This window comes from Chlorocebus sabaeus, chromosome 10 (genome assembly GCF_047675955.1).
Source record: "Chlorocebus sabaeus isolate Y175 chromosome 10, mChlSab1.0.hap1, whole genome shotgun sequence".
Classification (NCBI taxonomy): domain Eukaryota; kingdom Metazoa; phylum Chordata; class Mammalia; order Primates; family Cercopithecidae; genus Chlorocebus; species Chlorocebus sabaeus.
Window position 1 is genome coordinate 3,624,264 of NC_132913.1, and position 14,070 is coordinate 3,638,333.

Sequence of the window (14,070 nt, forward strand, 5' to 3'; positions counted from 1 at the left end):
TTGCTCGAGTCTAGGAGTTTGAGGCTGCAGTGAGCCGAGACTGTGCCACTGCACTCCATCCTGGATCACAGAGGGGGACCCTGTGTTTTTCCCCCATGAAAGAAAAGAGAACAACGGACTATTGTGTGAGCTATTGGGCTTCCCTTTCATGAAATTTTGCCACATTTAGCTTGCCACCTACCTATCAGGGAAGTTATAGAAAGCATTTCCTTTTCAGATGGATGGTCAAATTTGATAATATTAATGTTAGTTTTATGTTTCAGGGCGGACCTAAAGTCTGAAAGTCAAGCATTGCAAAGAGTTAAGTGACTAGGGTGTATCACATAGGGAGATGTTGCCAACCTCTGTTGAGACATTGGATAATGTTATTAACACTATTGTTTGAAGCAGTGAATGGAGTCTCAAAATTCACCTAATCTTTGAAAAAATTTTTGAAATATTTATACTTCTTAGTTGTATATATACAGTAAAGGCACAAATCTTAAATGTACAGTATAATGGGTTTTTCATGTTTATATACTTGCCTAACTACCTCTAGATAAGATACAGAGTAATTTTAGGAGTCAAAGATTTCTTCATGCCCCTTTCCCACCTTAGCTTTTTACTAGGTAGGTTAGGCTTTGAAAGATATTTTCATTAAGTTATTTTTCTTTGTCTTTTCTTTACGTTTTGTGATTTTTGTGGTTTTATCTCACCTTCCACTGTGTAGAGTTGTCTTAATTACCTTTCATTGATTTGCGTCTATATTCTTTTTTAAAAAATATATGCAGTCCTGAATCTAGATGCCTCCATATTCTTTTAAAAATACTGTTTTATTACTTTTTCTGATCAGCTTCATCTGCTAGTCTCCTGCTACTGAAACCAACTCATTGGAAGTATATAAAGAGACACTATTGCACATAATTGCATATGAAATCACAAGCTCTAGAAGCTGAATGTTAGTCACAGTTTCAGCTCTTAGCAGCCAGTTTCAGCTCTTAGCAGCCATGTGACACTGGGGCAAGTTATAATACTTTGTGTCCTCATCTATAAAGTGAGGTATTGACCTCGTTGATATGTCATTTCCAAAGTGAATTTCAGAGCCTGCTTCCAAATCTCTGGACTATTTTAGGATAAAAGTGGTTATTTCAGAACTTATTTGAATATTTTTCAACCATTGTTATGACAGTAGTATAGGCTTTTATATTTATAAGCAGTCTGTAAATACGACTACTTGTTTAAAGAAGCTGTCATGATTTTTTAGTGTTTTTAGATGTAAAAATTCAACAGATATGAACTTAGAATTGACTTTTTTAAAGTCCTGTAAAAGGGCTGTGTGTGGTGGCTCATGCCTGTAATCCCAGCACTTTGGGAGGCCAAGGCAGGTGGATCACTTGAGATCAGGCGTTTGAGACCAGCCTGGCCAACATGGTGAAACCCTGTCTCTACTCAGAATACAAAAATCAGCTGGGCATGGTGGCATGTGCCTGTAATCCCAGCTTCTCGGGAGGCTGAGGCAAGAGAATTGCTTGAACCCAGGAGGCAGAGGAGGTTGCAATGAACCGACAGTGTGCCATCGCACTCCAGCCTGGGCAACAAGAGCAAAACTCCATCTGAAAAATAAGTAAATAAATAAATACTCTTATAAAAGGATTTAAAGATTTTATCTTAGTTCTTAGATGCATCAGATAATCAATGATGACATGCTGTGGCCAGTGTGCTGTCATTGGTTCTTTTGCTGATAAAAATTTAGTAGCATGGCCTCTTCCCTTTAGCACCATGTCCAACATTTTCCTAGTTATCTTATTTCTTCAGAAATGTTCTGTGGATTGATGAGGTACCACATCAAGCAGGAATACTGTTTTACATCGACAGTGAGTAGTCTTCACAGCTCATCAGCAGCAGGCTGTGGTCATTGGTGCCCAGACTGTTTCATCAGGACAGCATTTAGTTTTTTGGGGGGTAAGAACAGTTTTCCTGCTGTCCAACCTGAAGCATAAGAATTAATCCCTACCTCCATTTAGTGATAAGGGAGTTGGATGAACAAGTGATAGCTCTGGTAAAATGTTATTTCCTTTTCTTGTCTTGGATGAGTAATGTGTCAGCAGTAAGTTGGGAGTCTTGGGGAAAATGTACTATACATATATTTTTGTTGCAGTAGACAAGGTTCAAATACAGAAATCTAATGTCTTGTTTGGACTCTCCTTGTTACCCTCTGCATCCACCCCATCAAACTTGTCAGTTTGACCAAACAGACTCGCTGACTTTGGGGACTTACTCTGTCCTCAGAGTCTTCAGTGTAGTTTGTTGCGGGGTAGGAGCCGAATCCTTACCTGTGACATAGCAGATATGGGCCTGATTCAGTGACTCTTAAGATCAGAGAGGTGACATCTGTAGTAAAAAGCATTTTAAGTGTAGTGATTTCTGAACTAAGATGCTGCTCCTTTCTTGAGGTCGTATAGTACAGCACTCAGTTTTAATGTTCTTTCTGTGGAACCTGGATATTAAATACCTCAACAATTTGGTGGTGGTAATATTAAAAATATTTTTTTGCAATGGTTAAATCAGATCATTTCGTTTCCTGAAATCTCTGCAAATTGTTCCATTTATATCTTTTTTAAGTGTATTAATCTGATTTTAAAATTCATTATTATTTTTCAGAGACAGGGTTTTGCTCTGTTGCCCAGGTTGGAGTACATTGGCATGATCATAGCTCACTATAACCCCAAACTCCTGGCCTTAAGCCATCCTCCTGCCCAACCTATTTTTTTTTTCTTTTTTTTCTTTTTTAGAGTGTCTTCACTCTAAATATCATTATTATTATTATTATTATTATTATTATTATTATTATTATTTTGAGACAAAGTCTTGCTCTGTCAACTCAGGCTGGAGTGCAGTGGCATGATCTTGGCTTTCTGCAGCCTCCACCTGCCAGGCTCAAGTGATCCTCCCACCTCAGCCTCCCGAGAAGCTGGGGCTACAGGTGTGTGCCACCATGTGTGGCTAACTTTTGTATTTTTAGTAGAGACAGGGTTTCACCATGTTGCCTAGGCTGGTCTTGAACTCCTGGGCTCAAGTGATCCGCCTGCCTCTGCCTCCCAAAGTACTAAGATTGTAGGCATGAGCCACCGTGCCTTGCCATCAGTCTCATTTTTTAGAACATTGTTAGTTTTACAGTTTTTATGTTTTAGTGTGCCATGCAAAGTTCCCAAGGGTCTTCTGAGTGGAAATAAAATGTTTTAAAACAAAAATTTGTCAAGAGTATTCACTAGACATTTTGCTTAATTTTTAAAATTCTAGCAGGTAAATCATTAAATCAATTACTGTAAATTACCTTCAGTTTTTTTTTTTTTTTTTTTGAGACGGAGTCTCGCTCTGTCGTCCAGGCTGGAGTGCAGTGGCCGAATCTCAGCTCACTGCAAGCTCCGCCTTCCGGGTTTACGCCATTCTCCTGCCTCAGCCTCCCGAGTAGCTGGGACTACAGGCGCCCGCCACCTCGCCCGGCTAATTTTTTGTATTTTTAGTAGAGACGAGGTTTCACCGTGTTCGCCAGGATGGTCTCGATCTCCTGACCTCGTGATCCGCCCGTCTCGGCCTCCCAAAGTGCTGGGATTACAGGCTTGAGCCACCGCGCCCGGCCCTACCTTCAGTTTTTGAATTAGCTGTTTTACTTATTTTTACGTTTTAACCTCTGAAAGAAATAAAATTCGCTGTTTTAAAGATAGTTTTTCCCATATTTTTTATATATTTATATATATATATATATATATTTATATATATATATATATATATATATATTTATATATATATATATATATAAATTTTTTTTTTTTTAAAGACGGAGTTTCACTCTTGTTGCCCAGGCTGGAGTGCAGTGACACAATCTTGGCTCACTGCAACTTCCGCCTCTTGGGTTCAAACAATTCTCATGCGTCAGCCTCTCAGATAGCTGGGATTACAGGCACATGCTACTATGCCTGGCTAATTTTTGTGTTTTTAGTAGAGTTGGGGTTTCACCATGTTGCCCAGGCTGGTCTTGAACTCGTGACCTGAAGTCATTCATCTGCCTCGTCCTCCCAAAGTGCTGGGATTGCAGGCATGAGCTACTGTGCCCGGCCTTCCCTTATATTTTTGACTTAAAACAAGTTTATTCTCGGCTGGGTGCGGTGACTCATGCCAGTAATCCCAGCACTTCGGGAGGCCCAAGGCAGGCAGATCACTTGAGCTCAGGAGTTTGAGACCAGCCTTGGCAACATGGCAAAACCTCATTTGTACAAAACAAATACAAAAAGTTAACCGGGTGTGGTGGTGTGTGCCTGTGGTCCCTGCTACCGGGGAGGCTGAGGTAGGAGGATCTCTTGAACCTGGGAAATCCGAGGCTTCAGTGAGCCAAGATTTTGCCACCGCACTCAAGCCTGGGTGACAGAATGAGACCCTTTCCCTCTCTCCCCTGAAATGCCAGTTCTACAATGAGAAATAGGCTGATACATTTTTGACTTAAGAAGAAGCAGATATAAGCAGATATTAGAAATTACAGCCTGTGAGAGAATGGCATGAACCCGGGAGGCAGAGCTTGCAGTGAGCTGAGATTGGGCCACTGTATTTGAAAGACTCAGTATGATGGAGAGTTTCAGTTCTTGCTGAGGAGAAACACTGAGGACTGTGATAATTATAAAGGTTAAAGTTCGACAGAGTTACTGAGGGCTTGTCTTGAAAGAGAAAGTAGTCGACACTATGGTGTTTTTTTTTAAATTTTATTTTAGAGGTGGAGTCCTGCTCTGTTGGCCAGGCTGGAGTGCAGTGGCACGATCTCAAGCTCACTGCATTCTCCGCCTCCCTGGCTCAAGCGATTCTCCTGCCTCAGGCTCCCAAATAGCTGGGATTACAGGCGTGTGCCACCATGCCCGGATAATTTTTTGTATTTTTAGTAGAGATGGGGTTTTACCATGTTGGCCACACTGGTCTCAAATCCTGACCTCGGGTGATCCACCGGCTTCGGCCTCCCAAAGTGCTGGGATTACAGGCGTGAGCCATCATGCCTGGCCTTATGGTGTTTCTTCATCATCATTTTATTTTGTTTTTATTGAGACCGTTTTACTCGGTCACCCAGGTTGGAGTGCAGTGGCACGATCACGACTCACTGGAGCCTTAACTGCCTGGGCTTATGCAGTCCCCCTGAGCTTTCTGAGTAGCTGGGACTGCAGGTACATGCCACTATGCCTGTCTGACTTTATTTTAGTTTTAATAGAGACAAGATGTCACTGTGTTGCCTAAGCTGGTCTCAAACTCCTGGGCTCAAGAGATTTTCCCATCTTGGCCTCCTGAAGTTCTGGGATTACAGGCGTGAGCCACCAAGCCCGGCCACATTTTTGGTTTTGTACCTGTAGATATGATTAATACTTAGAGAAATTATATGAAAATCTTGCTTTATTTTCTTCTCACGGCTAACATACTATCCAGATAATTCCAGTAGTCAAGGTGAGCACTTTTCTTTTTTTTAAGTTTCAGCTACCTAGGAGCCCCTGTTAGGGGGTTCCCTTGAGCCCAGGAGATCGAGACAGCAATGAGCCATGCACCACTGCACCCAGGCCTGGGTGACACAATGAGACCCTGTCTCAGGAAAAAAGATATTACTCACGTTCATGTTTTCCTTATAGCTTCAGCTTTGTTGTTGATGAGCATTTCACTGCATCCCTTGTTTTAAAGTACCTCTAAACCTTGACATATCCCAGATACTTGGACGTGCTGCTGCCAATTGAAATGACCCTTGATTAACTCCTGCTTATTCTCCTGATCAACTTGGCTATAAAAGCTTCTCCTCTGCTTTAACAGTTTTAATGCTTTTTACTTTACCTGAGCCATTTAAAACAGTTTACCATGGTCTTGACATTAAAAGCAAAACTGAAGAAATCTTATACTAGCATCATCCAAAGCTCCCTCTTTGTGAATTGCAGTTTTAGAGTCATTTTCTAAGCCTAGAACATTTAGTCTATTTTCATTTTACTGTTAGTATTCACAAGTGTGAACACCCTTCAGCTAAAGACCACTAGGAATACACCTGTAACAGAGCAAGTTGGATTTATTACTTATTGCAGCAAAGAACACAGACCACAGGGAACCATGGTGTGTCCTAGTAACAGGGTGTTATAATGTATTATAGGATTTGGGCTTTGGATAATTTTGGGGGAAGGACTAAGGACGTGAGGGCTTGCTCTAGATAGGGTGCTGTCGGAAAACAGGCAATTCTATGATTGGGTATCAACAGATCTTATAGAGGGGGTCAACTAGATTGAGGATAAAGCCATAATTGATGAAGAAATAGCTGTCACTCATTTGGCAAGAAAGATAATTTTGTATTTTGTGGGTTGTACAGTGACCTCGTTTTTTCTCACTTTGCCATGGTCTTGGAGTGACTACTTTTGATATTGATGTTCAGTGAGATTGTCCAACAGGAGAATGGAATGTTTAAGCTATAAATGTCATAACAGTTTGTAGTAACACCAAGGCTTAGCTTGAACATTAGATTAGTTCTGAGAGGTCAGGGGCTGCTGCTTTTTACTTTCTCAAAAATACTCAAATCCAGACAGAGTGGAGGTCAGGATTTAGTAGCAGTGACGTGCTCGGCAGGCACAGGTTGGAACAAGCTGAAATGATACCAGCCGTACATTTTTATGAAATGGAGCAACTGGGGAGAATTTGGTGGCATGTTAACCAGCATTAGACAAGCAGGATACATTATAGGCAAAAGCAGCCTCTTTGGATAGTACCACTGGTTTTGCCACTGGCGTATAGAATTTTCCCATAGAAATAAAGAACGTCATCATGTATCATCATTGAAATCTTCATAGCTGCTTTTATGCTAACATCGAGTGCTCATGGGAACCTCAAAATCTTTAAATAAAGGTTTTAGATTGTAAAAGCTTTTACTTGTTTTTTTCAGTAGAGCAGCGATAGCCTTAAAATATTGTTGATTTGGACCTAACTGAGGATAAAATGTTTTCAGAATAAGATTTTTTCTCCTAAAGACTATTTCACACATAAATATCTGTTCATTTTAGATTTTAAACACTGTGTGTTAAACTATTGTTTATATTTTATTAAGTACAGTACATAATTTCATATGGAAAAAACATTAGCATATTCCAGAGTTAGCACAGATTTCAGGATTGGTAGATAAATAGCATTTGTGCCTGTGTCTAAATTGTGTAGATGTCAGAATTAATTTTCATATAGTTTAGACACATAGATTTGTGGTGTATTCTCTTGGTTAAAGTGCCTTGATAATAAGGCTTTGTATTTTGAAACTAAATCTGTTTGGGCAGAAACCCACTTTGGTGATCCCCACAAAATTCACTGGTTTTAATCATCTTCTATAATTGTGTATTTACATTTATGTTTTTTTATAACATCTGTTTACCAGGATTGATGCTGAATAGTACCAGTTTACTGTGTCTTTTCATAGTCAATGATGAGTGCAAGTCTATTTGTAATAAGTATTTTTTCTATAAAAAGAGAAGGGTAACTTTTGTGTATTGTTAACTTTAAAATGTAATGATAGGAGAATATAGTGTAATTACTGTTTACAATGATTAAGTGACAAAGAAATTATTAATGTTGTTAAACCTCGTCTTTAGCTGCTCCAGAATTCTAGGTACAATCGTAGTTTCTACTTGGCACAATCTCTGTTTTTCCTCTAGGGAACTTAACATCACTCAGCTGAGCGCCAGCAGGTTCTGGCTTTGAATCTTCGCTTTGCCACTGGGCAAGTCAAGCCTTTCTCGGGTTGCCTCTCCTCGTCTGTAAAGGAGAGTTAATGATACCTACCTCACAGGGCTGTTGTGAGGACCACAGACATACTCTCCACAGTGCAGGATGGAGCAAATGTTTGTTGCTAAAGTCATAAATGTCAAGGAAAGATGCTAAAAGACAAGATAGGAGTAAAGAAAATAACATATTTACTTAATTTAAGAGGAGATTGGAATTGATTAGGAAAGGTATTAAAGAAGAGGTATTAAAGGTATTGAGGAAAGGTATTTATGGGAGGAGATGATTGGATTAAGAATTAGGATTGGAATATGATTATCTTATTTTCAGTAGTGATTTTTAGATTTAGAAGTGTCATTGATAAAATTGTAAGCCACATTTAAATAGATAACATTATATTTAAATAGAATATGACTTCTTTTTAAAGCTTTATTTATGTAAGTCCTCATATTTTATTTCTGCTCTCATCTCAGAACCACAGGAGTGCCAGAAGGCAGTCCTTCACACCCTGCCTTCCCCTTGCACTGGCCCCAGAGTTCTCTTCATTGCCTTTGCTTGCTCACTTTTTTTTTTTTTTTTTTTTTTTTAATGTTTTAGAGACAGGGTCTCGCTCTGTCTCCCAGGCTAGTGTGCAATGGTATGGTCATGGTTCACTGCAACCTTGAACTCCAGGGCTCAAGTGATTCTCCTGCCTCAGTCTCCTGAGTAGCTGGGACTGCAGGAGCTTGCCACCATGCCCAGCTGCAGATTGTTTTTTGAATAGGTAATATATTTGAATCTTTCTGGAGAAACACGTGCTATTTTTTGAGTTCTAGTTAGGTAAATTCGTGTTGGATGAGTGTAAGACATACTGAGTTACTCTGTAGATGTGGAGCACTCTTTCCACTGGTACTTTTTGCTAGGTTTACAATATCTTGAAAAAATATGAAGACCATAAAACGATATGTCTGTAGTATAAGCTGTTTATTTGGACATTTTTAATAGTCATTTTAAGTTAGATCAAAATCAAATACTTCATTGTTAGAAATATTTATATAACCAGCACTTTGGTTGCTTCGCAAGTCCTCAATCTGTTTTTCTTCAGTCTTTGATTTTCTTTGTTGCTGTTTCTATAAAAGAATTATGAAAGAAACCATTATTTAAGTACAGTTAAGGGTGAGAAACCTTCATTCCGCCATATTTCTTTGATTTTGTGTTCAGTATGTTGGTTGAAGATGAGAAGTACGGACCAAACACTGGGAACTTAGTGGTCCCACATATTCCAACATCACACTGGTCCCAAAGAGCACAGAGGCAATGCTGCTGCATATATCTGGTTAACCAGAATTCTCTCTGGGAAGGATCGATAGCACAGTTATGTGATTTTTGTGTGTGCTTGACTGGGTTGTACAAATAAACTCTGGGTCATACATATACACAAATGTGTTCTTCAGAAAACAACAACCGTGTCACTGAAGCCCGCTCTCAGTATGCATTTTAAAGAAGTGTCTCCGCTAGTTAAAATGGATTTACTTTGATGCTTCTACATCTGGTCCTGTGATCAGGAAGATAAGTACAAAGGCAAACTGACTGCATGACAATAACTGACGTGTATGGGGATCTCACTTGCAACCTGGCTTCGTTAGCAGTGCCATTCTCTAACCACCAAGCTGAAGACCACATGCAACACTGAGATGCAGTTTTTCATCAGTCATGCATGGTGAAAGGTATATTCTATGAATTGCATGGAAGTAAGAATTGGAGACAGTTTTAAGGTGAATTCACACCTACATAATATGCCATGTGAAGGCCGAGATCTGTGGTGCAAGGCTGAGATCTGTGGTGGAAGAGTACTGGGGGAATGGAAGGGTGGAAAGGTAAGGAAAGAATTGGGTGGGATTAAGAGTTGTTTTTCTTGAGAATTTTTGCCTTTTACAAAGGTAATAAACATTCATAAAAGGTTCAATTAGATGTAAAAAGCCACCATCTTTCCCCTCTTATTTCCCAGTTTCACATCCAGAGGTAAGCACTGTTCTCTTAAAGCTTGGTGTATATCTTTTTAGAACTCCTATACATACACGAAAAGATACTTTAAAAAATCACTACATGAAAGGAGATTATACTGCATATATTCTTTTGTTATTTGCTTTTCTCACTACACTGTATATTAAGGTCATTTTTCTGTATCATTACTATCCCAGTCTTTTTGACTGCATGTATCTACTGTAATTTATTTAACCATTCCTCACTGATAGGCCTTTGGGATTTGCAAGAAGTTTTTGCCAAGACACAGTTGTGCACTAAGCTTCCTCCTACCTTTATATTTGTGTCACTTATGTAAATTTTCCATTAGGGTAGACGCCTAAGAATAAAATCAGCGGAGCAAAAGGTATGAGCATTTAAATTTTTGCTTCCAAGATGAGTTGTCTTCATTGTCCAGTAAATCATTAACGATGAAGTTTAAGAAAGTCGTTGTCATCTAGCCAAACTGAAAATAACAGAGGACTAACATTTTAGGAAATTATCACCACTTAAATATTTAACCTTATTTAAAAAAATTAATAATAAGCACACATGGTAAAAAGTCTTTCCTCCGGCACCATAGAGGGATGGAGTATGAAATTTAAAAATCAGCCAGTCCTTTACCTCTCCCCAGAGGTAGTTTCTTAAAACTAATTGTTTCTATTCTTGTGGTTATCAGAACTTCACATAATATGTATTTTGGTATATCTGTCTGACGCAGTGTCTCTTTCTGTCATAAAAGGTGAGGAATTGAGTGTTATTCACACCACCAACCATGCCTCCTACCTCCTCGTTTTTGTCATAATGAACTGTAGTTTCAGTGGTTTTCTTTATTGCTTTAAATGTTCTTAAACCTTTATTTTTAAGGGGACTACCAATTTTAGCCAATATTCCTTGGCTCACCATTAGGTTACAGAAGGAAATCTGTGCCTCTTAATTTGTTTCCACTTCTGCTGGTTGTCTTCCTTTACTTCTGAATTGTCAAGGATTTTAAGCCAATTTTATTCTGTTCTTGAATTATAGCTATTCTGTTTTCTTCATATTTTAAAATTCTAAACCATGAGAACAAAAAAGATAGCATTTCTGCTATGAATGATACTATTGATAACAGAACCAAGCAGTATAATGGGGCCTTACAGAAAGAGTGATAATCTTGTGGGAGTTAAAGAAAAGTTCTGCTTGGACGGTGTCAAGATCAAGTAAACTCCTTTTATATTAAGTCTGTCATGCTGTCAACTGTTGAAAATAATGCCATAGTTTAATTCACTTTTATCTTGCAATTTCTTATTACTTTCCCTGGTTTTAAAAATTAATGTCACTGAAACTTTTATCATAGCAAATTTTTAGGTTTTTAATTTTTCAATTTGAGTAAATGGTTTTTGTTTTTGAAGGCATTCTTTTAAGTCCACTCTTTTTTTTTATTTTTCCCAGTTCAGTTGAAAATCTTCAAACATTTTTCTCAGAAACAGCACTTAGGAGGTAAATCAAAATTATTGAGTCTGGAAAGGTATTTAATTACCATCATACTTGTTTGGGTTTGAAATCCTTTGCCCTCTGAATTTTTACGTCCTTAATTATCTTCCATCAGTTTTGCTGATAAGTCAAATATAATCCTGAGTCTCATTATTTTGTATATATCTTGATTTTCCTCTCTGAATGTTTTCTGAATGATCTCCTTTCTCTGAGGGGTTTTTTTTTTTTTTTTTTTTTTAACTGTGAGTATAGGTATAAATATTTTAAACTTCATCTTTCTTGGCATGCTGTCATCTGCAGTCTTATTTTTTTTTTTCCATTTAAAGGCTTTTTCTTTCTTTGATGATTGTTTCCATTGTCTTTGCTTGTCTTATGGAATTCTTAGGAGTAACTGTTGGACTGTTTGGAGCTGTCTATCTAGTATTATTTTTTCTTACTTGTTTTGTCTTCCTGCCCTTTCTCTAAGTATTGGGAGATTTCTGTTTGTCTCGCAGAATACTAATTTAGTTTTCAGTCATGCCCAGTCTGGTTTTCAGCCCTTCTGGTGATTTTATTTCTTTTATTTCTTTTTTTTTTGGTGACAGGGTTTCCCTGTGTCTCCTAGGCTGGAGTGCAGTGATGCAATCATGGCTCACTGTAGCCATGACCTCCTGGACTGAAGCGATCCTCCCACCTCAGTTTCCTTAGTAGCTGGAACTACAGGCATGAGCCACCATGCATAGCTAATTTTATTTTTATTTAGTTTTAATTTTTTGTTGCCTACGCTGTTCTCAAACTCTTGAGCTCAAGCAATCCATCCACCTCGGCCTCCCAAAGTCCTGGGATTACAGGCTTGAGCCACTGTGCCCAGCCGAAATTTTTATTTTTTTTTATTTACTTTTTGAGACGGAGTCTGGCTCTGTCGCCCAGGCTGGGGTGCAGTGGCGTGATCTCGGCTCACTGCAAGCTCCGCCTCTCGGGTTCACGCCATTCTCCTGCCTCAGCCTCCCGAGTAGCTGGGACTACAGGCGCCCGCCACCGCGCCTGGGGAATTTTTTGTATTTTCAGTAGAGACGGGGTTTCACCGTGTTAGCCAGATGGTCTCAATCTCCTGACCTTGTGATCCGCCCACCTCAGCCTCCCAAAGTGCTGGAATTACAGGCGTGAGTCACCGCGCCCGGCCTTATTTTTATTTTTTGAGACGGAGTTTTGCTCTTGTTGCCCAGGCTGGAGTGTGATGGCACAATATAGGCTCACTGCAACCTGTGCCTCCCGAGTTCATCCGGGGTTCAAGTGTTTCTCCTGCCTCAGCCTCTGGAGTAGCTGGGATTACAGACACTAACCACCACACCCGGCTAATTTTTTGTATTTTTAGTAGAGACAGTTTCATTATGTTGACCAGGCCGATCTCAAACTCCTGACTTCAGGTGATCCACCTGCCTCCGCCCCCCAAAGCGCTGGGATTACAGGTGTGAGCCACTGCGCCCAGCCCGAAAATTTTATTTTTATCAACTGCATGTTTACTTTTCAAGAATTTCTAGTGGTTCTCTGATTCATTTTTCAAAGAGGCCTATTCTGTAGTTGGTTTGTTTTTAAGGAATATACCCCTTAAAACCTTTAACATGGTAATTGGGGTGTTTGTGTGGATATCTGGTTTGATCTGTTGTTCCTGTTTGTTTTCCCTAAAGTCGTGTAATCTGTATTTTTCCTCTTTCCTGGTACTTGCTTTTTCTCAAATGCCCAGTGACCTTTGGTTGTCCAGAGATTTGAATGGTGGTGTGTATTGGTTAGTATAAGTAGTTATCTTGCATTTTTTGCAGTTGGGTTCGCTTACCTACAGAGGTCCTCCTGGATGGAAGGTCTCACTGTGGATTGGTGTTTCTGTGTGTGTGCTTGTACATGTGTACACACATGCATGTTTGTGTGTGTTTAATGAAGTGAGTGGAGAAGCACAGGCCACTGCCACATGTTGTCAAGTAAGCAGGTTGTGGGCTGTACTCTGAAGTGGAGTGCAACCACTTGGGGAACTCCTAAGTGGAACTGCCGTCTTTCTCTCCTCCCTCCCTTCTCTTTTCTCTCTTTCTCCTCCTCTCCCGTTGTCTCTTTGCCCTCCACTTCTTTCCATTTTCAGGGTCATCTGTGGCATTTCCACAAACTTTGTGCTGCTTTACTTTTCAGCCTCAAATCCTGCTCTAGGGTTTCTTCCCAGAGTGAAATGTGCTTTGTGTGGCAAACGTGCTTTGTGTAATTTGCTTTGTCTGTTCTACGGAAACAGGAAGTCAGGAGGTAAAACCTGGACAAGTCTCCCTATAATTACCCTCATTACTTCATCACAGCCTTTTTCACTGAGCCTTTGCCACAACCTTTGTCACTGACAGCTACAGCCAAAATACTGTGTATTTTGGGTTTCATTTTTCTCTACTCTGGTTTATTCATAGATAGGGCCCATCTGTTTTTAGAGAATGGCCACGTTTTGGTTGAAGTTCTTTCAAAATTTCCTAAAATTTGTGGCCAATGTATATCAGTCTTGGGAAGTAAGTTCATCCTCTGCAAACCTTTGAAAGTAATTTAGGAAGAGGCTTGCATATTTCATTTTACTTAGTATTAAATCAAGATTTTATTCCAAAGCATGATTCGCTTTTCACATTAGTGACCTTGAAATAATCTTCCTTACCTCTCTCCTGATATTCTCCCAACTTCGATCATTTTTCCCTTTCTTAAGAAGTCTTTCATAGTTAAATTTTAATTGTATGCTTGGAGCTTAAGGTAATCCATGGCATTGGGGGATTTAGAGATGAGTAATCAATTAAAATAATTGAAAGATTATGTTGAACCCAGTTCTTTTCTTTTTTAGAGACAGGGTCTCTCTCACCC

At 39.4% G+C, this 14,070-nt stretch overlaps 1 protein-coding gene across 4 annotated transcripts in view; it reads left to right on the forward strand.

The window, feature by feature from the left end:
• Positions 1-14,070, forward strand: part of WDR33 (WD repeat domain 33) — a 107,449-nt gene that overhangs the window by 58,078 nt on the left and 35,301 nt on the right. The window contains exon 8 of one of the 4 annotated variants that reach the window (XM_007964597.3): positions 9,177-9,327. The exons of the other annotated variants lie outside the window; for them this stretch is intronic. Within the exon in view, the coding sequence (XP_007962788.2) occupies positions 9,177-9,223 (47 nt within the window). The 3' untranslated portion in view covers positions 9,224-9,327. Of the gene's footprint in view, positions 1-9,176; positions 9,328-14,070 lie in introns of those variants that run through there. 4 annotated transcript variants of the gene reach the window in all.